The sequence below is a fragment of the Parasteatoda tepidariorum genome, chromosome 7 (assembly GCF_982258835.1).
Source record: "Parasteatoda tepidariorum strain Cologne lab strain chromosome 7, Ptep-v5.0, whole genome shotgun sequence".
NCBI lineage: Eukaryota > Metazoa > Arthropoda > Arachnida > Araneae > Theridiidae > Parasteatoda > Parasteatoda tepidariorum.
Genome location: NC_141761.1, coordinates 56,982,822 through 57,009,113, shown reverse-complemented (window position 1 = coordinate 57,009,113; position 26,292 = coordinate 56,982,822). Strand labels below are relative to the sequence as shown.

General features: G+C 28.3%; 2 protein-coding genes across 3 annotated transcripts in view; one reads left to right on the top strand and one right to left on the bottom strand.

Moving 5' to 3' along the window:
* LOC107453792 (fasciculation and elongation protein zeta-2) overlaps positions 1-3,039 on the bottom strand; it is a 49,153-nt gene extending 46,114 nt beyond the window's left edge. The window contains exon 1 of the mRNA XM_043040895.3: positions 2,902-3,039. The gene's annotated coding sequence lies outside the window, so the exon portion shown is untranslated. The remainder of the gene's footprint in view (positions 1-2,901) is intronic.
* Positions 3,040-6,264: 3,225 nt separating this feature from the next.
* On the top strand, positions 6,265-25,660 carry LOC107453793 (serine/arginine-rich splicing factor 5). 2 transcript variants are annotated; one of them, XM_016070743.4, is made up of 8 exons: positions 6,265-6,781; positions 6,913-7,044; positions 7,782-7,852; positions 9,320-9,451; positions 11,168-11,237; positions 13,460-13,533; positions 16,705-16,818; positions 24,389-25,660. In XM_016070743.4, exons 2-8 carry the CDS (start codon positions 6,922-6,924, stop codon positions 24,744-24,746), a joined length of 942 nt encoding a protein of 313 aa, XP_015926229.1. In that variant the 5' UTR covers positions 6,265-6,781; positions 6,913-6,921; the 3' UTR covers positions 24,747-25,660. The 2 variants fall into 2 exon arrangements, with proteins under 2 accessions (XP_015926229.1, XP_015926228.1); XM_016070742.4 differs by having other exon boundaries at positions 6,631-6,781; positions 11,165-11,237.
* The last annotated feature ends 632 nt before the right edge of the window (positions 25,661-26,292 follow it).

Sequence of the window (26,292 nt, the reverse complement as noted above, 5' to 3'; positions counted from 1 at the left end):
TTAATCCATATAAGATGAGTGAGTTGCATAAGTTATAACAAAACGCTTTATAACAGAATATATTTAATAACAGTAAAAAAGTTAATGTTGACGTTACAGTGTCTGAATATTAATTATCTTTAACATCACTGCTCAAATCGCCATCTGTTAGACGTATTATTAACAATGCTCATGTCCAGTCAAATCAACCACTGCTGATAATTGGTTAGAATTCGATTATCATCTCTACCTTATGCCTACAGGGTTATTCATATTTCCCTCCGGGGTTTCGAAGCGTTATAGTAAAAATAAAACGAAGACGAATATGGCAAAAAAGAACATATGAAATCATTCCGAAAGTATTTAAGTTTTAATTTAAGCAGTTGTCGGTAGATGGCAGTAACATGTACCACTGAAGCCAGTTGTAGTCAAGAAAAATGGCGTTTACAGGTAGAGGGAATTATGAATAACCCTGTATTTTTCATTAGAAATTCAATTTTATCATGAACTTGAACTGTGATCTCACGCGTGACTATTGGTTTATCTGTATTAATTATTTCTTAAAACTCCACTAATACAGCGAATTTTCCAAGGCGAAATGTACTTCACCATTTGCGGATTTCATGCATTTATACATAAAGATTAGCTATTACCATGCTATTAGCTTTTGCAGTTGCAAGATATGTTAAACCTTTATCTTAAGTATTTTAATCCAAAAGTTTCTATGGTTACGCAATTTTTGAAAAATATGGAGAAAAAATTCGGATCACAATTTTTATTAGACAAGCAAAGTACACGATTTTCACTAATCCAGATACCTTCAGCTGTCATCATCATAAAATTGAAAATAGTCTTAAAATTATCAAATTAAGATCATGAAATTGATACTGGTAAAGATTATTGACAAGAAAATAGACGTAAGTTAACATTTAATTCGTCATCATAAAATTAAAGAACAAACTTATTGAGATAGGGGTTGGTATCTAGCTGAAATCTAAACTAAGTAGTTTATCCACCCTTTGTCCCGAACAATATCAACATTTTCAATACAGCTACTGATTTTGATTTAGTATAGAGAATTGAGGATCGGTATGATAACGGAAGACATTTGAAACGATTTTATGGGCGGAAATTGAAACTACCGGGTTAGAGTTCGATAAATTTTTTAGAGAATCGAGGCAAACAAGGCGATTTACCCAAAAACCTTTTGAATCTATTGGTATTTAAAATGAGTTTCGTTAAATAATAATAACAAGCATGAAGTGTAGAAAGAAAACCTTCTGTTCTTAGACATTTATTTTAGATTTTTGAATTATTTTTAGCGTAATTTTTAGCGTATTATTATATTTACTTCTTTATTTTCAAAAATTTAAAAAACATAAATTAAAAATTGCCTTTTTTACACTTGATGTAGTACGTTATGACATCAACATGCTAATTTGGAAAAAAAATTTATGGATTTTAATTGTTTAACAAGTTTTTTGCTGCAAAAAAATCAGGTTAAAGTAATGTTGCCTTCACGATGTAGTTTGCATTAATTAATTAATTTATTTATTTTCGATTAAATTTCAATTAGCTCATTCAGGAAAAATGCTTGAAAATTATTTTTTCGCATTAACTCAACATTAGCCTTTGCTATAAATAAAATTTTTAAATAAATAATTAATTAATAATAATAAATAATTATTAATTAATAATTTATAAATAAATAATTAACGATTCTGTTTGAGATTTAATGGAACGTTCTTTAATTTTTAATTATTTCTCACAAATCTAGTCATCTGCGTAAATTACATACGGATCGGTGCTACGTCACCGAAGTAGCATTTCTGAAGTTATCTGATACTACGTGTTTATTTTGTTTATATGTGTGCTATTACAACATTTTGCTGGAGAAAAAATAAAGTGACATTTTTTTCTTCCTGAGACTTGATGGCTCCTGAGATAGAAAAGTATAGAATAAGATAATTTTAAAAAATTTTGAAAACAAAATTTTAGCAACTTTTTTTAGGATCGCACGAAAAAGTAAAAAATAAAGTATGGCATGAAACTTATAAAAATTGAGCCGAGTCAGTATAAACTGTGCCAATTTTCCAGGGATTATATTCAGTTTATATTAGCTTAGTGTTTCAAGAAATTCTTATGAATTCTTTTAAGAAAACAGATGATAAGTCGGTGGTTTCCGAATCGCAATAATAAATTCAAATATCTTAAAATGCTTTGCATGAATTTCTTATAAAAATTTTAAAGAAATCAGATTAAAAAAATCGGTGATTATCGAATAACAATAATAAATCCAAATAAGCCATCGATTTTTCATCTGCTTTTTTTGAAAAAATTTTATTAGAAATCCTGGCAACATATTTTTATATAATTTTTAACAAAATGAACATAATTTTTAGAAAATTAGCCGATACTATATAAACTCAACTTTCATACGCTACACACAATATATTATTCATTACTTTTTTGTGCAAACCCACAAATAAGGCGTTGTTTATTATCAAAAAAATTAAATTATTTTATTTATAACGTTTCAGTTATTACTCGTCATATGGAAACTACTTTTCATATCCAAAAATAATAAATCAAAACAAAAGGTAAAATTTAGTTAGAACTTTCAGTTATTTTTTAAAATGCCTCGATGTTAAATTTACTATCAAACCATTTAACTATGATCGAAAAGTGTTCATATTCTTATACAATATCATTTAAAAGTAACATCCTCATTAAAAGAAAACAGGTGCAAAGCAATTTCATTACATTATAATATATTTATTGGACAACAATTCAAATATTATGCAAAGGAATTGTTGTGTGTAAAAAAAATTAAGTCCTGTTAAAAATTAAGTCCTTCCTGTTTGAAACAAAAAGAACGCAATCAATATTTTCGATTAGGAAAATGAAACCGAAACTACTTACCAAACTTTCAGATTCACGGACGAAAATGACAAGTTTGTAGTGCTCTGCCCTTACCTTTCCACATCAATCTTCAATTATTAAACACTCATGCCTTGATCATCAAGGTGGCGCCAACAAGGTATGGGGAAGACTCAGTGGTGCCATGATGAAATCGTTTTCCAACCTCCCATTGGCGCACGTGTGGCCACTTTATACCAGGTGTGTTCGAAGTTACGGATCCCAAATATTGATCCACTCTTTTTATTTTAACGCTACAGTTAAAGAAAATGAAACTACTTTTTGTCGCTGTAGTTTCAGCTAGCATATATTTGTTCCTGCTTCTAAATCGTTTTATTATGACAAAGCGGATTTCTCATTTCGTGTAATTTTTTGAATAAAATGGCTCCATTTTTATATTTTCTTTATTAAATTACAAATGTAGCTATTTTTATAAATATTCATAAAGCACTTTAAAATAAAAATAGTTAAAATCAAATGCTTAACTTTGGAGATTGGTCGATAAATTGAACTCCATAAGGTTCGTGGCACTTCTTAAGAATTCCGCAATATTTCTGAAGCCATTTAAGCAAATCAAAAAAAATTTTACGCAATTATGAAACTTGTTTATTCAAAGGCAATTAATTACATTTAAAATATCGCTTTTTTATAATTTCATTACTAATTTTATGGTTTATTTGTGGTCAAAAATTTTTTAAACTGTTAAAAGATCTTTTATCCAAATTTTTACTTCTTCTTTAAACAATGAAGTTTTAAATAACTATGATATAAAATGTTAGCGAAATCGGCCGAAAGGTTTCTGATCAATGACATTTTAAAAAAGGTCGTATTTTAATTATTCATTTCTAAAGAATTATTCTACAGATTCCATAGAAATTATGGATTTTGTCATTTAATATATTTAATATTAAAAATACATGGTTTAAAATTATGGGTAAATATGTGTTTGTAACAATTCAAAAATGTTTAAGCGATTAATGAATATAATATTACAAAACGTGGTTCGTGTTATTTAAATCACTTGATTATTTTTAAAAGAATAATTAATATAAATATTTTTTTAACTAAATAGACTTTTAATTAAAAAATCAAAATATAAATAATATTTTTGAAAACCACGTTTTTGTAGTGGAGAATAATAATTAAAAAACAAAAATTTGAAAAACGAAAAACTTGGGGCGCATGAAATACATAACAGTAACAGTGTAGTAATAATATGAGTATGTATATCTGTAATTGTATCTGAATGTGAATGTGGAATATGTTTGTGTATGAGGATGTGGTTGTGCACGTGTATCAGTTAAAAAAGGTGTATATGTAGGTGTGTGTATATATACTGTTATGAATTTCATGTGCCCCACGTTTTCCGTTTTTCAATTTTTTTTTTTTTTTAATTATTATTCTCCACTACAAAAACGTGTTTTTTAAAAATATTATTTTTATTTTGATTTTTTTTGTACTCACTTCCAAAATCTCAATTTTTTCACTCACTGTACACAAAACTTTTCACCTGACATGTGACACTAATTTGAAATAATCGAATCGACAACAAAAGACAATAGCGAAAATATTAATTTTTCTTCAATTTTAATTTTATTTTACATTGTATGTCTTTTTTCTCTTCCTTTTCACGCATTGTCATCCAATTCTGAACTATGTGCCAAATTTGAAGTCTGTAGCTAGTCAGAAAGTTAGTTTAAAATCGATTGCAAAATTCCACCCGAACAGACATACACGAAGGCATGTTGATATAAAGGTGGTAAATAAAAAGGAGAATAAATGGGAATAAAAGTGTTATGAAGCTTTTAAATTGTAATTTTTAACTAGCTGTTTGTAAAGTACATCATGTTTGTGAAAATTGAAACATCGAGAAGAAATTATGCAAATTGGACAAAGCTAACATAATGTAACCACAAGCTAATAACATAAACAAATAAATCAAGAAACTAACGTAAATATAAAGTGAGGTAAGAAATATGAATGACTAGAATTACAAAGCAATTGCGCATGCGTGGAACGTGAGCAGATTCCTTATCAACCACTTGTTCTATGTATATAAAGGATTGTAAAGATCAACTGAAATCAGTTTATTGTCTTTTGTCTCTGGTAAACGTTTAATTAGTTGTCAATATGCCTCGTCAAAAGCGGAGAGCGCCATACCAATAGCTGACGAAGTTCGTACGAGGCCGCAATGTCGGTATGGGAGAGGGTACATTTTTCTTTTCGAGAAATCGCAGCCCGCACGCTGTGTAATACCGCAACAAGGATGCGGGTTTGGAAAAAATGGACACAGGCGAAACAAACAAGAACAAGGCGAAAACCTGGCAGTGGGGCACGCAATAGGACAAAAATTCGGGACGTCAGGCACCTTACCTGCATGGCTGTGGAAGGATCGAAAACGTGCTTTCGTGTGTTAACACAAAGTATGAGCATGGCTACACTGGTTTTGTTTTCTATCTCGATGATTAGTCACTGCCTGCCTGCTGCAGCATCAACTGCGTGCAAGGATTCCTCTGTCTCTGAATCACAAACTCCTCCGGCCTCATTGTTCAATGGGCTCAGGAACACAGTCCTTGGCATGCCCATTGGTAACAAGTTGTTTTCTCCGACCAGCGAATCTCACCATAATCTGGATTACAATGATGAACGAGAACGCGCCAGACCTTTCAGAAAGGAACGTCTGCAGACACATTGTATTATCCAGCATCATTCCTCACAAATACCTAGCATTATGTTGAAGGTATCTATTGGGTATAATTATCGGTTCCATCTTGTGCAAATTGCGGGCAACCTCAACAGGGATCAGCACGTAAAGGAAATTGTAGAGCCAATGATCCTTCCCACTCTTCGATACATTCCAGACGCTGTATTTCACCTGGATAACGCCTTAGGCTAGTGCATATTTCTAAGACTGACTTCGTCTGTGCTGACAATTTCTTCACAGTAAGCATCTTTTCATCCATGAATTGTTTATTCCCTGTATATGTCTTTGTAATGTAACCATTGGATCACAAACCAGGAACAATGTTTTGTCGTTGCTGTTGTATTGAAATTGTCTGCAGAAGGAATAGAATTCAGGAATTTTAGTAGTATTTCATTTACATCGCATTAGAGTTGCACAATGGGCTACTGATAAAAGCCTGGAAGTATACCTAAGGATGAACTGATGACGTGACATCACAATTTTGATCCTCTGTTAGGGGGGTGGATTCCTCAATTTGGTAGCCCGACAACCAGTGCGTGGAGTCGAGCACTTTACGGTAGAAGAGTTTAATGAGAAATGATACCACACATCCTCGGTCCCTTCGCAAGTTGATCGAAGTTCACTGCTCACTAACTGTAGAGAGTGAAGGGCCATTTTCACTGCATTGGGTTCACGCCCCTGTGATTCAAATATTTTATATTACCCCAAAGCGATTCAGACATGCACAGCGGTTAGTTTTACACACATGTGGTTTCTAAACATTCGCACGCACGTCTAGGACTGTCATTTGCATTGTGAATGCACCCTGAGTGGAAGGGAAAGGTAGTTCCTGCTATAGCAAACTCGTTCGCCTAAGGGCCATTCAGACAAAATGCGGAAAGATCGAATATGCGAATTCTGAAATGTGATCAAGAATTTGATTAGCCAGTTTTTCAATTTTCATAAATATTTTTACTAAATTTTCTAACCTAAATAATTTAAAATGTTGTCAAAATATGATTTATTAAAGAAGAAGAAATAAATCCCCGGAAGCTACAATTTCAATTTATCTACGCATCACTTTAGAAGACCCCGTAGGTTTTTATTTCCAAATATTGAACGAATGTCTTTGTTACCGGTGTGAAAATTTTCTTTTCAACTTGAATTAATAAATTCATAAGTATTATTGAACGCATATAAGTAAGTCAGAAAAGAATGTGTTACATATATTCATGAATAACGATTGTAGTATTAGTTCTGGTTTTAATTATATTCTCAATTTTTAACTTTTTCTGTTTGTGACGCCATGTTTTTTATTTTGTTTGCCTTAGGTCTACACAATGAGTACTCGGATATACATTGGAAGATTGAGCTATGAAGTGAGAGAAAGAGATTTAGAACGGTTTTTTAAAGGATATGGGAAAATACGAGAGATTCTTATTAAAAATGGTTTTGGATTTGTGGTATGTAAAATTTCCAATATATTAGTTTTGCATGCTCAATTATATGACAAATTAAGTTTCCTAGAAAAAACAATTAAGGCTTATAATTCAAACACCCATTCATATTTTTATATGGATATGAACTTATAACCTTTATATATATTTATGAATAATAAAATAATTTTTAGTTGTTGCTTTTGACAGCCAAAATTTGAGTGCTAGTGTTTCCTTCACGGAAACAATAAAATTTACCCCAAAAATCTGTATACACTGGTTACATTTGTAAAAGGATTTTCTTCTATCTTTCTGTTACAAATCTGATGATCACTTAACAAACTTGATGATCTCTAAGCGAGATATTTTCAAAACTAATTATTATATGGTTACAAACTTATAATATAAATGCCTTATGTATATGAAAGGAAACCTAGAAGTATAAACTAAGTGAAGAAGGAAATCTAAGTAGTTTATTTTCCAATTGTAGAATCTATCTGCAAGAACTGCTATCTTAATTCTGCAGGAGGTGAATCACTGTAATTCCATTACTAGCTTTCTAATAATTTTTGCTGCTTTTTTTTTGTTGCTATTTCTGTAATTTTTTTAATAGCAATGGGATGATTTAATAAGTATTTGTTTTACAGGATCTTGCTTTGTATAATCTGTTTAAGAATTTTTTGATCAATATTCAATAAATTTAAGTGCTTAAATGTAAACTAAGCTTGCCTTAAATTTTTTTTGATCTCATTTTAATATTGCAGGAATTTGATGACTACAGGGATGCTGATGATGCAGTTTATGAATTAAATGGCAAAGAACTATTAGGTGAAAGGTAAGTTGCAACATATTGTTATACAATATTATATATTCTATGTCGTTAATGTACAATTACTTTCAAGCTCAAAATCTGCAAAACATGTTGGGAATCTGACAATAACATGCCGTAGTTATAAAAATATATCAATTATTTAGATTTTGTTTGAAAGCATTATAAATGAGTTACAAATTTACTTTTGTTCCCATGTAAATATTTACTTTTATTCCCATGTAAATAGTTAAATAATTAACCTAAGTAAATATGCATATTAGCTTACAAGGTTAATTACAATAAATTTATGGACATACAATAAAATAGGGATTTGGATATATATTTTTTTTGAAGTTAATTTTCACTATTTTACTGTAAAAATTGTTAATACAGTATCAGATTATTTATGGAAAGAATGAAAGATTTTCTGTCAACACATAATCTCATTTCAAAAACACTTCGTGGGGAAGCAATTAATTAGTTCCTGTTACCAGATTCAAACTTTTTGTAGCCACCTATTTTTGGTAAAAAATTTTTGAAATAGATTTTAAAAAGAAATATTCACAACCTAAGCAAATACGTATAGATTTTTATTTAGTATGTATGGAGGTGCACTTTATACATATGCTCATTTTAGTCCTTAGGTGCACACAGCATTATGTGCTCCTCTTTATGAATGTACAATATTTTGTATAAATTTTTATGTAAATGCTTAACTATTACATTAAGGCCTAATCATCAAGGCTATTCTACAACCTAATATTTATTAGTCTAATTTTATATACACCATTTTTGAGAGTTTTTAAAGCTGTTTTAACAGTTATGGTTATGCTAGTTGTTTAATAACTATTTTTGTAACCAAATAAAAATATTTATCTGATTCAGATTTTAATGTAACTCCTTATGATGATGATGAACCTCTGTTATTTGAATTAAACCATGTAGAGAAAAGTGCTCAGTGTGTTCTGAATTATAAGGATTAAGTAGTTGGTATTTTCCATGTGTATGAAATAAAAATTGTAGCATGCTTTATAATCATTTTAAACATGGTGTATGTTTTACATATTAGTTTACATATTACCAGACCAGACTTTAAAATCAAAGCATTTTTTATCCTCTTAGCAAAAGAGGAAATAAATTACCTACTTTTATAGGTGCTGTCACTTTATAATAAATTTACATGTAACTAACTCATTTTAAGAACCTACATAAATACTGATCAATATACAATTCATGGTTAATTGAGATAAGGAAGTTAGTCTGAATAATTCTGTTTTATATAGTTAAGTTTTTAAATAAAATTTATTTTTTATTAACTGATCTGACAACAAAATATTAAAATCAATTATATTAATATGTTTAGTTTTTATGTTATGCCCTTCTGAATTATATCAAATGATTTTATTTGTGTGTTTATAAAGACATAAAGTTTTTATATTAGTTAAGACACATCATGTAACACTGAAATATTAATTTTTTTTCTTTCTTTAGGGTTACCATTGAACATGCTAGAGGCTCTCCTCGAGGGAATGATATGTATAGGGATAGAAATAGAGGTTACCGAAATAATCAAATGCAGAGGCGTCGACAAGGTGGTGGCGGAGGAGGAGGAGGACGTGACAAGTAAATATTTATCTGTTGTTCCTAATTTTTTGACGCAAACAGAAGTTTTAATATTTCATTAAAATCATAATTATCAGTAACATGAATATGTTAACTTAATGAAAAAACTTGTTAAAAAAACATCGTTATGCCAACTATTTGTTGTTAAACTGCCACCTATACATTCTACTAAATATTAATGACTAGTGTTTTTTTTTAATTACAAATCATTTTTAAAATTCTGGTGTTAATTTATTTTTAATGGAGACTCTTATGTTCTCTTGTATGAAAAATGTTCTAGATTCTAAAAAATAAAGTATTTCGTACTACAGACATCTAATTTTTCAGTTTCTTTGGAAAAATACAGTAATTTTTTTATGAAGTAAAAATTAAAAAATTTTTAATTTCTGTAATGACATAATATTTGCATCCCTTCCTTCATTCCAATCTTAGTTTCTGAGAAATGTTAAGTTATTACCAATAGCTATCATTAGAAGTTAAATTTGTTTTCTATATTGAGGTCAATAGTAATTTTACATGAATCAATATCTAACATTATGTTGAAGTTCACCAGAATGCTATTTTCTTTTTTGTATTCTCTATTTTATTTTTGATAAATGTTTTAAACCACTTTTATGCTTCATAAAAACCATCACATTTATTAGTTTATTTTGAATAAAACTCGATATAATTTACTTAACAATTTAAATAAATTAGTAAATGGATCTTATAAAAAGAATATTCAAAATCGCAGTTATTATTTCAATTAGAATTTGGAAAAATAAACATGGATATTTAATAATATGTGTGATTTGTTACACGTCAAACTAGAAATTTGTCTGTCATTGATTCTAAAATACTCATGTTGACTTAATTTTTTAATACAGGATATCTTTCTATTTATTTATTTAATATAAAATCCTTTTATTTATTCATTTTTACATTTTTTAAAATTGAATTTGTATCTTAAAATCAATTCTTTGATAAGCTTAAACCTGCATTATTCCATTACACCCTAGTCATAGAGATTCATACTGCTTCAGATTGATACAGCAAATATTTTTAAATACAGTACAAAATTACAAACTAAATAAATTTTTGGTTAATTTTTCAAATTTTTTACAAGGTCAAACAGTGACAAAGTGGCTTATCAGATAGTACTTTGAATAATTTAAAAGTAGCGAAAAGTAAAAATCTTATTAATCAAATTTATTATACCAATAATCTTACATCAAAAGATTACACCCCAAAAATATTTATCTACTGAAGCAAGTTGGCATTTCTTTAATCATTAAACTATCCCAACCAACCAAACTTGCTGTTGCTCTATGCTTGATTAGTGACAGATGTGTTGGTTACCAAAGGATTTAAGGGTTTTAGTCCACCAATGATTTCAAATGCTACAGTTATTTACTTGATTGAAAACAAATTCTAAAGTCTAAAAAAATTTCTGAAATTTTATATAGCTGTTTTGTGCTTGTAAGTCAACTTTTTGTTTCCTCATGCTTTGGCATTGGACTAATTTAGTGTTGAAATAAATGCAACGCCTGCTGAAGTTTTTATGTTGAGTTAACTTTTAATTTGAATTAATTGGCAGTTAATTGGGTGGGTTATGGTTTTTAAAATTTTCTTGAAAGTAGTGATGAGAACTTCTGATAGTTCTGCCAAAGGCAAATTGTATGCTTCTATGTGTAACTGAGAGATTTTTCTTTTGAATCTTTTTCCCTTTTGCTGAAGATACGGGCCACCCACCAGGACTGAGTACCGACTGATTGTGGAAAACTTGAGTAGTAGAGTTAGCTGGCAGGTATGTTAACTTTATCTATTTAAATATTTAATTCTAATTTTTCTATGTAAGTAAGATTTCTTATGTATGTCAATATTTTATTCATGATTGTAAATTATAAACTTGCTTCAAACTGAACATTTATTGCCTGGTCAATGTTCATGCAATTTAGAGTTATTCGGGAAAAGGTCTTTCGGAAATTTAGTGTGTTAAATAGTTTTTAATTTTTGCACCATTGAACTTAGAAACATTAATTTAGAAATATTTTGCAGTTCACATTTGATCATTTTGCCAGAATTTTGTTTTTGTGTGAAACTTGTGTTACGATCTTATCAGTTCATATTCAGCAAAAGCACTTTTCTTAGCTTATATCTCAAAAAAAGGAAAGAAAACCTGTTAGATTTTTTTTCCCATCTAATATTAGCTGCTTCACAGAGTGTCATAATAAGATTTTTTTTTAAGTAAGTGTAATTCTTAACAATATATTTTTGCAATTTTTCTTTTTTATACTAACGGGTAAATAAAGTATTAAATTTAATTTTATTCCTTCATTTTAAAAGATGCATGTAATTTTGGCAGTAAAAATAATGGATTATGGGATGGTATGATTTACAAAATAATTAAGTTAGATTAGTTTTAAATTAAAAAGCAATTTTTCATCGTTAATCTTCACCATAACATTCTTTATCATTTCATATTTTTCTTCTTTAACAGTGTGCATGATAGTTACAGTGATTCCAAACTAGTTGTTCAGCACAGCTGTCTAAAAATTATCCATTTCTTTCATTCATAAGTTACCATCCGGCCCCAGGTCTGGTAGAGGGTTGTGGATGTGCGCTAAAGTGGCAAAGGCCAGTAGAACGTAGGCCTGCTATTCTGCAACCACCATCCACTTAACGATGGGATCGCTCATTGTGGCACAACCTTACTTTCTTCAAGTTGGATGTAGTGCCTGAACCCACTGAGTGGGCACTCTAAAGGCAAGCCTGAGGCTTATCACTGCCATATAAAACCTTATTTGACACATTGGAACCTAAGTCACGAGGGTCCTGGCCCTATCTGGCACGATAGTCACAGTTCTGGTTGTCGTCACGGCCCGTGGTGGTGGGCAAGCGCTATGTGTGGTGGTCGATACTGATGCAAAATCTACCTACCCTCTTTCTCTTGAAGTCTTTTTTCATTCAGGTAACACATTGTTTTACGGTTATGTTAATTTTTGAATATTAATAAAATTACTTATTTTTTTAAAAAAATATTTTCCATTGTGCTTATCCTCTTTATCCTCAAAAAAGTTTCAAGTGGATAACTTATACATCTCTGTATTTAAGAAATGTTCGAAAGAAATTGCTCTGATGATGAAGATGAAAACCAAATGGTGAAATTATAAAGTTCTATGGAATGCTGATTGAAAAATATAAGAGCCAAGTATCTAATATCTTGGAAAAATAGATACTGATGTCTTGATTCAGGAACATGGTTGTATGCAAATAGATATATGGATGCTGTGATCAGGAAAATGGTTTTGTAATATTGGATGAATGGAATTGATTTTGATGAATGGAACTTCTTGAAGAATTTTGCGAATGAAAAAAAAATGCTGGCAAAATTCCTTATGGGTGATCTCTTCATTTAAATTGGAACTGGTTCTGAGAAATATTTAATTGATATTTTTTTTAAAGTCTTATTTTTAGCCTATTTATAAGAAATTTTAAATTTAAAAGTTCTAATTTTACTTTCTCAATAATTATTAGCGTGTAATTTTAATTATACATTAATATTTCTTCACTGTTTTCTAAGGAGAAAAATTTTATTGAAGTAAAGCATTAAAAATTAGCTAATTTACTTATAAATGATAAATTATGTATTCAAAATTTGCATATTTATTATGCTAAGTTCCCCACAATCGATGCCAAAATTTCCATTCACAATGTGTGTCACAAATATACTGTTTTTAAAAGAACTAAATTCGAATTATAAACATCTTGCCTACTTGAAATTGCCAATGTGAAGTAAACCTTATCATTTTCAAAAGCATAAAGAAGAAATCTTCAAGTTAAACACTGTAAAAATTATTGGAAAAAGGACCATATGTTCAAAGAAAAAGGACCATATGTTCAAAGGTTGATCAAGAGAATTAAAAAATGTAGTTTTCTATTATATTAAAATAGTTTGTGATTCTCTTATATATAAATTTAATATTTTTTTTGTTGCAAAATATTGTATTAATAGAATTTTAATTTTAGGATCTGAAAGATTATATGAGACAAGCTGGTGAAGTGACTTATGCTGATGCCCATAAACAAAGACGCAATGAAGGGTATGCTTGCATAAGTTGAAAACTTTATTGTAAATTTTATTACTATCAATGCTTTTTCATTATATGACAATGGACCTGACTGTTGTCTGCTGATATTAGATCTTTAATTTCTTAATGGTAAATTTACAGCCATTGAGCATTAGTCAGAAATTAATCACTAGATGGAACATTTCTTTCACAAACTCAGCTTTAAGGAAAACAGTACCTTCATTAAAATATTTTTTAAAGGGTATTATCTTTTTAAAAGCATATTATCTGACACTAAACATACCGTAACAGATCAAATGACCGTTCAAGAACTTTTGCGTCGAAAATGCGTTTATCACCTTATTGTTTATGCTTATTTAACTTGCACATGACTTTTTCTAATGATTATATACAGTTAATATTCTTTTTTTCTTCGTATTTTATTTGTTTCCAATAATACTTGTCGTATACTTATTCCTACCACAACCAGTCATTTGACCAGGAGAACTTGCATAGTTAGTTCAATCAGAATAACTGAATTCAAATTTCAAGACAGTACCCAATTTTGTGTTAGAAAAAGTGACAAAAAAACTGAATGTTTTCGGAAGTAGCTTCATTATGCTTCATTTCTAGCTAACTTTTGGCTTTAACCCAGAAAAATGTTGAAACTATCAAGACAGCACAAGTTCTGAGGAGACATGTTTACGGAAAATGTATAATGGAAACTGTCTATGTAAAATATGCATTGGGGAATGAATTTTTAAAATTCGAGTTTATTCTAACCAAGCCTATATCTTTTTTTTTTTTTTTTTTTTTTGATAAAAATATCAAGAATGCCATAAGAAGTCATATTAAAGCTATATTCTCATAATTATAAAATTGTTAGTCATTGTAAACTATATCTTAGTAAAAAGTAAATTGTTTTTAAAGTGAAGCAAAGATGTGCATACTTTTTAAATTTTTATGCAACGGGTACCATACCTCTTTCAATAGACTTAGGTAATTCCCTGCATACTGTAAAGATAACATTTATGTTGGTTCAATGTGTCAACATCTTTAATGGGTACGAACATTTCGATTTTTAGAAATAAATATATTTTTGCATTTGCTATTTACCTCTAAAAAATTGCATAAAATTAAGCATGTTGCTTGTGGAATTTTTAATCAAATCTTAAATCGTCCATCTCAAATAACTAAAGTATTGTAGTAAAATTTTATTATTTGTGTTTTAAATTTCTGATAAATCTGAAGCTATAGTTATTAAAATATATTTATTGTTTGCAATTTTTTACCATCTATGTAAATTGTCATCTAAATTGGGGAAAAAAATTCCATTCTATGTTAGGAAAAATATTTTAATTTAACACTAAGCCTACCATAACTGGTCAAAAGACTAGTTATGGTATTGTAAAGTGCTGGTATGTTTAGTGTTAAATAAACCTAAATAGCACCACAGATGTAGATAAGTGTTTTACTGGTGTATGAGCTACTTTTGTGAAACAATTTTTGTTAAGTTTTTAAGAAATATTAAGAAATTTCAACTTATTTAACATAAAGGAAAATTATAAGTTTTATTCTTTAAAAAAAAGTCGCTATTCACTACTGTCTTTAAACATTCTTTGTAAAATGATAAAACCTTCTGCTTAACTTGTAACATAATGACATTGTTCCACCATGTTGTCTAAATTTATTCATGTCATTAAGTGCAAGACCACCCTAAAGGACAGAGGTATCAGATAATAAATTAAAAAGTATTTAGTGATTTTGGATCTTTTTCAACATGTTAATATAAAAATTAATGTATGTTTTTTGCAATTAGTAAAATACTTGTTGCAATTTTCTACCAATTTTTGTAGAGTTTATTTTTGTTGCCATAAGTCGAGTGTTTCGTTAGTGTCTTTTAAAAGAACTATTTATAAACTTTTTGATATCCTCAAAAATTAAAACATTTCGACCTCCCAATTTTTATATGTTCTGTAATTTTTTTAACACATGAATAGTGTCATTTCACACATGAATAGCTTCACATTGCTTTTTCGGTAAAGAAAAATAGTAAAGCTTGATTTTTTCTTATTAATTCGTAATGATTTTAAGTGTTAAAAATTAGCTTTTATTTATTCATAAGAAATTATTAATTCACAAGGATTAAATTCATTTCTCATGAAATTTGTTTGGATCATAGCTTCTGAAAAGTGGTAGGAAAGGATTTAAAAAATATTATATAAAAATTTAATCTAAAGGAATTGTAAAATTTTCCAACTTAATTCCTTAAATTGAATTGTCTCCATTTAATACAGAGTTGCTATGCTACATAGAATAATGCTTATACATTTGTTTCTTTTGTGAGATGATTTAGTATTTTTAAAATGATTTTTTAATGAGTTAGTATCTGCTGTGTATTGCAGACATTCTACTAATAATAAATATATTAAGGTCTAAACTTTTAAGCATTTAGTTTTGTTATCAAATCTGGAAAGAAGCATATATGAATTGAGTTTACTTTTTATTCAATTTTATATATTAGTACATATTAATATATATAATAGTTTTACATATTAATATTAATAGTATGTTTATGTAATGTAAGGATTTATTAGGGATTATTTAATATAATTTCATCTCTTCATTTTTAAGTATATGCAATAATGTTATTTTACATTAATTTACATAACTCGAGATATGCCCTTTTTTTTCTTTAAAAATTACTATCTTGTTCATTTTTGCATTTTGCAGGTACAAAATGTAAAATGAAATTAAACAAAAAATTTTTGACTTCCAAATTGCAGAATAAAAAAATTTTTTTTTTTTGTATTGGCTAACTTAGACAAAGCGTTATTATTTTTAAAAATATTTTTTTTCTCTGTTATATGATATGTTTTGTCTTAACTATCATTGTTTCACAGTATGGTGTTATATTTTTTAATTGAAGTAAAATATGCAATATAATGTATAAATTATTAATAATTGTTTTGGCCACCCTATTCATTTAAAAAGCTGATTTATTTAAATTAAGGTCACTCATTAAAAAAAAAGTACCTGACATCTTAATCATATTGTTAAAAAATGATGCATAGATGTTAAGAAATTATTTTTAAGCTAGACTGCAACCAATTATTTGTTTAAATTGTATTTAACTGCTAATTTTAGCTATTTTTTTTTAAAAAAATTAATAGTTACCTTTCTTAATAACCTTTTTCTTTATAGTGTTGTTGAATTTGCAAGTTATTCTGACATGAAGAATGCTGTTGATAAACTGGATGATACAGACTTGAGTGGTCGTCGTATTAAATTAGTTGAAGATAAATCTCGCCGTCGCCGGTAAGCAGTTTTTCTTTTAATAAAAGTAATAAATTGGTGATTACATATAATAACCGGTAATTATACATAAATTTTTAAAAATGTATCAAATTAACCGTTTTGCGCAATTCCTAACTCGTAATGGAAAATGTAATAAATATGACTGGTTGGGCCGGTAAAATAGAGTGCAGTTTTTTTTTTCGTGGTTAAAACTTGGCAAGATATTTTTTCATTGGACACTATGGCGTATGCGGCAACGGATTACAATATTTTATATTTTAACATTAAAAAGAGTCAATAAATGGTTATTTTAAATCAAATTTATTTAGCCTGAACAAAATTTGAATAAGGGGACTGACATAAAATAAAAAAATACAGTTTACATGGACATGTACAAAACAGTTGCACACAAAAAACAAACTCAAACTGCAGTTACATAAAAAAATTTAGCCCATATTCTAGAGAGAAAATTTTTTTTCCAAATAACTTTTAAAGCTATTACTACAAATTACTAAATATTTTAAGTTTACTTATTTAAGCTTGTTAAACTGTTACGGCATTTAGAATGAAAAAGTTTGACATACTTTTATTACTCGCATTGTCCCTTGCAAACGCATCACTAATATCTCTGACCTCCAGAGAGAAATGTCTTTCTAACACATTCTCGAAGTGATATTGCTAGATTTGAAACATAATAAAGCAAAATAAATTTTTCTGCACAAATTGTTAATTGATATTTGGTATAAAAGTTTGAAAGACTTCCTTCTTTTTTACATTGTTGGGTACCATTATCACATTTACCATTATGAGTTGGGAATTATGCTGCCAAACCGGTTAATTTGAATTTTCAAAAATTAATCAAATTTAGTGGTGACTAAACAAAATTACTGGTTATTATATATAATCACCGGATTAGTCACATTTACGGTAACATATATCTATAGGCTAATGCATGTTTGTGACTTATTCAGGGTTCGCTAAGTGGGCCCACTTTGAAAAAATCCGCCCGGGTTTAATTGGGTGGGCCTACCTAGAAAAAACCCACTTGGTGGGTTTTTTCTCAAATTGTTTTTTTAAAATTTGGTTGAAAAATAATTATCTCCTAATACTGTCATTGGACACATCGTGGAAGTTAACAAATATTTTAGAAATATGCATCAAGCACATGGATGGGCAAATGAAAAAAACTCCTTGGTGCCCCATTTACCAAATGATACTAGGTGGAGTTCTTAGTTTGACCGCGTAAAAACTTTTGCCAATAATTATCATAAATATCAAGAGATTGCTCTTGAACATCAAAATGAATCTAATAACTATACGTCAAAAATACTTAATAATGTTGGGCTTTACCAAACTATCAATTTGGAAAAACAGATATCAATTGTTTCTGAAGCTTTAAAAAAGCTTAAATTAGAAAACCTTTCAATTTCAGAAGCTGTTATGAATTAACTTACTATCGTGTGATGAATTGGAACCCCATAAACATTTTGTTTAAAGATTCCATCAGGCTGTTCAGCTACCTCATTTATTAGCATATGCATCCTTGATCCCGAAATAAGGGAACAATTTTTAAATGATGAACAAGAGCAATTAGCAGAAAACTGTGTAAGCATCATCCAGAGTTTCTGCCAGGTGTTATGGCATTCAAAATTACGAATCCTGAATACTTTCCAAAATCAATGATGCTTAACACCGTTATTCTACAGTTTTCATCAAAAAATAGTGAAAGATTACGGCAAAAAATAAATAAATAAATAAAAAAATTCCAGGTTTCCACGAAATTTCTTTACACTCAGCACCAGCATTCTGTCTCTATCGAAAGACACTTTTCAACTTTCAGTTTTGTGTAGAGTAAACTACGAAATAGATTAGGAATAGGTAAAGCTACAAAACTCGTAAAAGTATCACCATCTAAGAGAGAAATGGATCTTTTTTTAAGTTAACTCTTAACATCTGGTGACAATTTTTAACTATTTGGAGGAAGTTTATCACAATTAAAAAACAGTTAAAAATTAAAATATTACTTTTAAGATTTTTTAAATATTATTTTCAAGATTTTATTTGAATATCTTTTCTTTTAATCATGTTTAAAAATATTGAAAACAAATGAAAAAAACATTTTCTATTAAGTGATACATTAAACAACAATCAACAAATTCAAAGTTTTATTTTCTGGTTTTAAAAAAATAAGCTAAAAATTTTTATATATGCTTTTTTGTAATTTTTAAATTGATTTGTTTTTTAAAATTATAAAGTTAAAATTTATCTAAAAATGCAGTCTTTTATCTAAGGTTAAATATTTGAAAAATAGGACAAGTAACTGATACTCTTTATAATTATACGCAATTTTAATTTCACTTTCTATTAATCGTATTATAAAAACATGGAAGAACATTAAATATGTATTCCAGTTTAATTTTATTTAAGGTAAAAGTTAGATGAAATTTTAGTTTTCACTGATTATAAATTTGTAATAAGTAATATATGTATATATAAACATAAACAACAGACGAAAGCAAAAAGATTAATAAACTTGTTCCTTTTATATTACTGTTGTATTTATATTTTATAGTGCTTCAGTTAAAAATTGTGAAAAGTTATGTATTTAAGAATAAAGATTCAAATATGTATTAGGGATAGTGCATTCTTTAAACTTATTTTAATTATAATATATGTATTTTATATAAACTTTTTTGGATTTACTTCCATTTTTAAGTTTATACATCACTATTTAATACATAAAAATATTTTCACAGTATGTAGTTTATGAGCACTAAATGAAAAAACCCAATTTTCCCTGGATTTTTTCAAATAAAACCCCAATTGGGTTTTTTCGAAAATCCCCGGGTTTTTTCAAACCCTGGACTTATTGTGTATTTTTTTAAAAAAAACGTTGTTTTTATGAAGTGTTTCATATTGTGTAAAATCCTTACAATTTTTTGTAATGATTTATAAAATTATACTTTTGAAAAATTACATTCATTGCTGAGAGATTACATCCTTTGTTAAGAAGATTACATTGATAGTAACTCTTAAGTTGATTTAAAAATTATTGTAGACAATAAATATTCTATTCTAGTTTTCTGTTATCTATTTTATATTTTAATGTATGCCCTATTGGTGAAATTTGATGATACAGCTTAGGTTTTTGATAATTTTTCTATCGAATGGGCTTAGTTTCTTTTTATTTTTAAAATTAATTTTCTTGTTTCGAGCACATTTGTATTGTAAAGACATAAATCTTTAATGTTTTTCTTTCTGTAATGTTAATGTTTTTATTTTTCTTCATAATAAAGGATCAGCGGTAATTTACTTTTATAACAAATTTGCAAAATTAATATACAAAAAGAAATGGGAAAAATTATTAATCACTGAGGTCAATCCTATCCAGTTATATTTTATTTTTCGAAGTATTTTATTTAATTGATTAAACAGGGTTTTAATTACTATTGAATTCTTTATGCTTACATAATTTGTACTCATGAAAATTTTTAAAAAGTACGAATTGAGGAACCCTTCACTTATCTAATACATAATAACTAATACATTAATTAAGATTACTTAGATTTATCACTTCAAAAAGTCTGATTAATATCTTTTATAATTATATTAAAAACAATTGAAACTATCCATCCAATATGTCCAAGTGCTGAATTGAGTGACCATATACCTAAAGATATTGAAATTAATAATTTTGTATAATTAAATAATGCATTTTTTATCTAGAAATATCCTAACTTTCTAATTTTTACAGTTTTGAGTCTTCAATTAATGATTGTAATTGCATCCAATAAACAATTTAATTTTCAACATGGGCCGTGTAAATTATTATTTTTTTTAGCTTTTTATTATGTGCTTAAGTCACTGCATGTCTTTGTCAATTCAGAAAAATCAATAATTGATTTTTTTTTAAAAAAAGGGCTGCAGAAAGCTTTAGCTATTGAATACTTTGTTTATGCAAAAATTGCAAAGGATTGATGTCAATTATTAAAGGGAATCTTGAATGTAAAATTGTGCAATATCTTAAAAAATTACTTCTAATGACTTTTAAAAGAAAGTACTCTTGGATTGATTACTTACCCTGATTAATCACTCACCCATGATGTTTCTTTTTTAAAAATTTATTATGCAATTTCTATAGCAAGCAGGGCTTAAATATGTGCAATATTATTATGTTATGAGAATTTACGCGTGAGTTAAAAACTTTTTTTGGTGAATCTGCTTGTTTATGAAAAATGTTGGGTTTTATAACTGAAAGAATTGTATTAAAAATAAAGTAAATTACTGAGCTAAGAAATTTACTGTATGATTTCTATCCTACTAGTATGCAAATAAGTAGAATTTATGCTAGTACTATTTGTGCAAAATTTGTCATAGTTGAAAGTTATTGTTTTTCCAACACATTTTGTCGTAATTAGTTTGTCATTTGCTTAAACTTTTGTTTTCAAACTTTAAATTATTGTCCCCATAGTTTTTTTTTTAATTTCATTATTTTTTTTTTTTTATTTATTTCTAAAATATGTTAGAATCCCTATGATTATTTTTCTCTATTTCTTTATTAAAAAAGTAAAATAGCTTTCTCCTTAAAATTAATTATCATAGTTTTCCTTCTTTTGTATGTGGTTAATAAATGCAAATGCACATTTTAAAAGAATAAATTTGAAGAAATGAAAGATCTAAATTTTTGGTCCTGCATTAATTTCGATTAATAATGTCGTAAAATTCAGTAATTGATCTTAGAACTGTCTAATTATTATAAACTGGGTTCGGATATATTAACTTATTGACTGGATTCATTGTTTTTTAACTTTTTAGAACTTAATCATTTTATGAAAAAGTAATTCAATTAACAAAGGCTGATTTTTTTTCCAACAAATATGGTATAAAATTTTATAGGGTAGAATTGTTTTGTTAAATCATTATTAATTCAAATCTATTATCTGATCTTAAAAATATTAGTAAAAATATAATCCCAATTTACAATGCAGTAATCAAAGAAAAATTTTAAATGCTGAATTAAGAGATCATCCACTAAAATTACTTTTGTACAAAAATGTTAAAGGAATATGGCATATTCACTTTGTTTAAATTTTATGACTAGACATTGCTTTAAAACTTTTTAAGGGAGCTTTAAATATAAATTTTAATTAAATGGAAGAATTTTAACCAATATTGAACTATAATTTTTTTTTTTTAAAATATTGATCTAAAATTGAGTCGTGCAATGCTTCATAATAAACTTATTATGAAAGCATAAAATTTTTAGTTCCTCACCAAAGTGACTTGGAAATGGAAAATTGTGTATTTTATTAAACTTTTGGATTAAAAACTGCCTTTGTTGTACTTGAGAAGTGAAAATTGTACTCTTTTTAAGTTTGTTTTTGCTTTTTATGAAAGTAGTTTGGTATGCATATGCTGTAGCAAAGAGAAGTCTTATACGTTTTGCCAATTGTTGTCCCCTTTTTTTTCCAGGCCACTTTTAGATTTGACTCTTTCATTCCACTTTGTGACTATCATTCTGGCAGCTTCATGATTTTTTATTGTTATTTAAATTCAAGAATAAGTGACCACATTCAAAGCAGTTAAAAATCATGCTGGTCACACTTATAATTTTTTCCTTTTAATTATTGAATTGTCATATTTTTTGACGATTCTAGTTCACATTTTGAGAAAAAAGTATTATGCGTTAAGTTTTGAGGTTGACTAAGCTGGTTACCACAGGTGATTAGTTGGCAATTTTATTTCTTGAGCAATCATTGCACGTATATAATGAACTTTCATCTTTGGCTTGTATTATATGTATAGTTTTTCATTTCATTATTCAGTGATTATCTCTTTCACTGACGCAGGTGATAAAGTCACCAATGCAAATGTACTCAGTGCAAGTAAATTAACCGCTTCCCTTACCAATTTTTTTGAAGAGAAAAAAATGCAAAAATCAGCATATTTTTGTATTTTATTAATAAATACAAGGAATTAAAATAAAACATAATACACAAGTTCTAGGTTGAGATTGTAATTTTTTTGTGTGTGTAAAATATATTTTATCTACCATCAGTGTACTTACTTATACTTATCTTCTACGTGCCTTTGGGCACTTAAGGCCTCTAGCATATCCCTCCAACGCCTCCTGTCTCTAGCAATAGATCTTGCTTCCTCCCAGCCAGATATTCCACATTCTTTTAATTCGCCCAAAAACATGCCCTGGATAGTAAGTCTGGGTGTTCCTCTTGTTTTCTTACCATCAGGGGCCCATGTAAGAGCAACAGATGTAATTTTTTCTTTGGGCATTCTAAGGATATGTCCGAGCCAGCTCCATCTTCGTTTTTTAATTTCATCTTCTATTGTTTTTATTTTAGCTTTCTTTAATAGATTTTGATTTGATACTTTGTAAGGCCAGAAAATTTTAAAAATAAATCTTAAACATTTGTTTTGAAAGGTTTCTAATTTTTGTATTTCGATGTTAGTCTGTTTCCAGGTTTCTGCGCCATATAATAGTACTGCTCTAACAATAGCTTTGTAAACAACTATTTTTGTCTTTATTTCAATATTTGACTCTCTCCAAAATCTATGTAATCCCTTAAAACATGTTCTTGCTTTGATTATTCTCTGTTTAATATCTTCACTACTTCCACCTTTTTTATCTACAATAGAACCTAAATAGCTAAATGACTCTATGTCTTCTATTTTGTGATTTTCGATTTTAATTTTGTCATTTTTCTTTTGATTTATTCTCATTGCTTAAGTTTTCTTCTTGTTTATGAATAAACCTACACTATTTGAATATTTGTTGAATTTGTCTGTTTTAAGCTGAAGGTCTGTACATTTGTATGAAATAAGTACGATGTCATCAGCAAAATCAAGGTCTTCTAAAGTAGTTGTAAAATTCCACTTTATTCCTCTTTTTTCATCTTTCAAAGCTGTTTCGCATAATCCAGTCTATCACCAGTATAAATAAAAATCCTTATAAAACACATCCCTGTCTTACGCCAGTTTTTACCAAAAAGAATTCAGTTAATTCTCCATTTACTTCTATACATGCTTTGCTGTTATCATACCATAAGTTTACTATCCCAAATTATCTCAGGCAAACTAAAAAAATTAAATATTAGTCTTTGTTTGTTTTCATCTTCATAATCTGAAAAATCATCTGTATTACCTTCGCTTGCAAATGCCATTTTTTGACTTTTTTTTCTTTTTCCTATGTAAATTCATCAACAGTCTTATATCCAATTGTACAAAACACGCCTGCAGTCCCACAAATAATGAAACTCCCAAACAAAAATTGGCAAACTTACAATGACGGCAAATTATTATTTTTTGTTTTGCTACCGACAAAGTAAAAATGTGATAAAACAAAACATATTGATGAATTCTGCTGTGTGAGTTTACTCGGGATTATAAATATTTGCAATATATACATACCAGAGTTCACTCAGCATAATCGGGGAAGTTTTTAATTATTATTATTTTTTTAATTATGAAATAGTTGAAACTACTTGTGCTGGTGAAATGGAAAGATACCCATTGATCTTTGTGGAATCTATTATTAATCAAGGAATTAAACTTATTTAATTTTTTTTTCTTCCAGTTCTCGTTCAAGGTCTAGGTCCAAGAGCCATTCTCGTTCTCAAAGTAGGAGCAGGAGTCGCAGTCGTAGCAAGTCTAGGTCTATGTCTAAATCACGATCAAGGTCAAAGTCCCGTTCCAAATCCCATTCACGGTCTAAATCTCCCACTAAAGCAAGATCCAGCCGCTCCCTCAGCAGAAAGCAGTCTCGCAGTCGTAGTCGAAGCCCAAGTGAAGATCGGAATGATCGCAAAAGCCGCAGCCGATCTAAATCACGCAAGAGTCCGTCTCGATCTCGCTCAAAGTCATCTGAGAAACGCTCACCTTCCCCAGTTCAAAAAGATGATGATATTAGCAATTCTGCTGATGATAAAAATTGATTTGGTTTTATTTTAACACCTGGATGTATCATATTTTGTTCATTGCATCTTTGATGCTATTTACCATCAGTGGTTCCCAATAATATCTATGTAATGAAATTCCTATGCAATAATCTGTACTTATAATTATTATTGTACATCTTTATTGTAGTTAAGAAGTAAAAGTTAATGCTAAGGTTAAAATTAAAATTTTGAATCTCTAAATAGATGTAAAAGAGTGTTGATTGATAACAATTTCAACTATTTGCTTTGAAAAATTCTTCGATTCCCCTTATACAGAACTTTGTGTTGGTAATAGTGTATGTAAGATCAGCTATTGAAAGCAATTTTTTGTTCATTTAAAAAAAAAAAAAAATTATTTTTTTTTTTGCAAATTGTTCCGAAGTTAGGTTCTATTAAATACCTTTTGGGAGCCACTGGTCTAAATTTATGTAGGAATATTTTTAACATTGAATGGTTATGTGACATATTCCATTTTTTTATTACTTATATTACTGTCTTCTAATGTAGTTTACTGTGTCAATTGAATTATTCAAAACCTTAAATAAAGACTAGCAATGTTTCTTCATAATTGCATGATTGTATTTGCTAATTAGTTGGAATAATTTTTTATAGTGATGTAAATATTTATTGCCTCTTTAAATCGACTTGTGTTATTATTTTTTTTCCAGCTTAATCATATCGTAAGTTTACTGTGAATTTTATTCATTAAAATTCTATTGGTCTTATGAGTCTGTTTTCAAAATTGAAAAAAAAAAAACAGATCAGATTTTAAATTACTTTGTAGGAAGTGAAAAGAATCATAATGATTTCACTTTGAAATACTTTTTCGATATGTTTAAACTTGGTTACTTAAAATTAATTACCTCCTTGAATTTCAGTTTATGTACGAAAAAATAAAGATAAAAATTGAATCTTGTGTATTGTGTTAATTTTTTAATTTATGATATTAATGCCATGTCACTCATTATTAAACATGCATTGATCAAAAATGGGTAAAAACAAAATAATAAGAAAATAATACGTTGGAGTGCCTAAAAGTCAGAACAATGAAAATTTTAAATGTGTGACAAACTAAATACTGCTTTTAACTAGGCATATACAGAGCACTGCATTAACAAACTTGTTTTTAATGAATTTTTCTGTGTGTTTTGAAAAAGATAAAATTAATTTTTTGATTTTCTAGAAACAGTTATGTGCTTTTTTATAATACAAAGACATTCTTTTGATAGAATCGATACCAAAAGAGCGGTAAAGAAAACCAGGACAAAATATGTTAAGTAGGTACAAGAAAAAAAATACAGCGTATTGGCAATGTTAATCATTTCTCACAGAGATTTGACATGCCTGAGAATATTTAGTCTTACAAAAATCCAGATTTCTGTTAATTGTAACTGCTAAGGTAATACAAAAATAGCCCTAGTCTACTAAATAACACAAAGTAATAAAACTAGTAAATTTTGACTGAACATTAGTACCTGAAGACAGTACAACTGTCTCTTCACTGCAAATCTAAAATAATATAAAACATTAAAAAAAGAAAAAA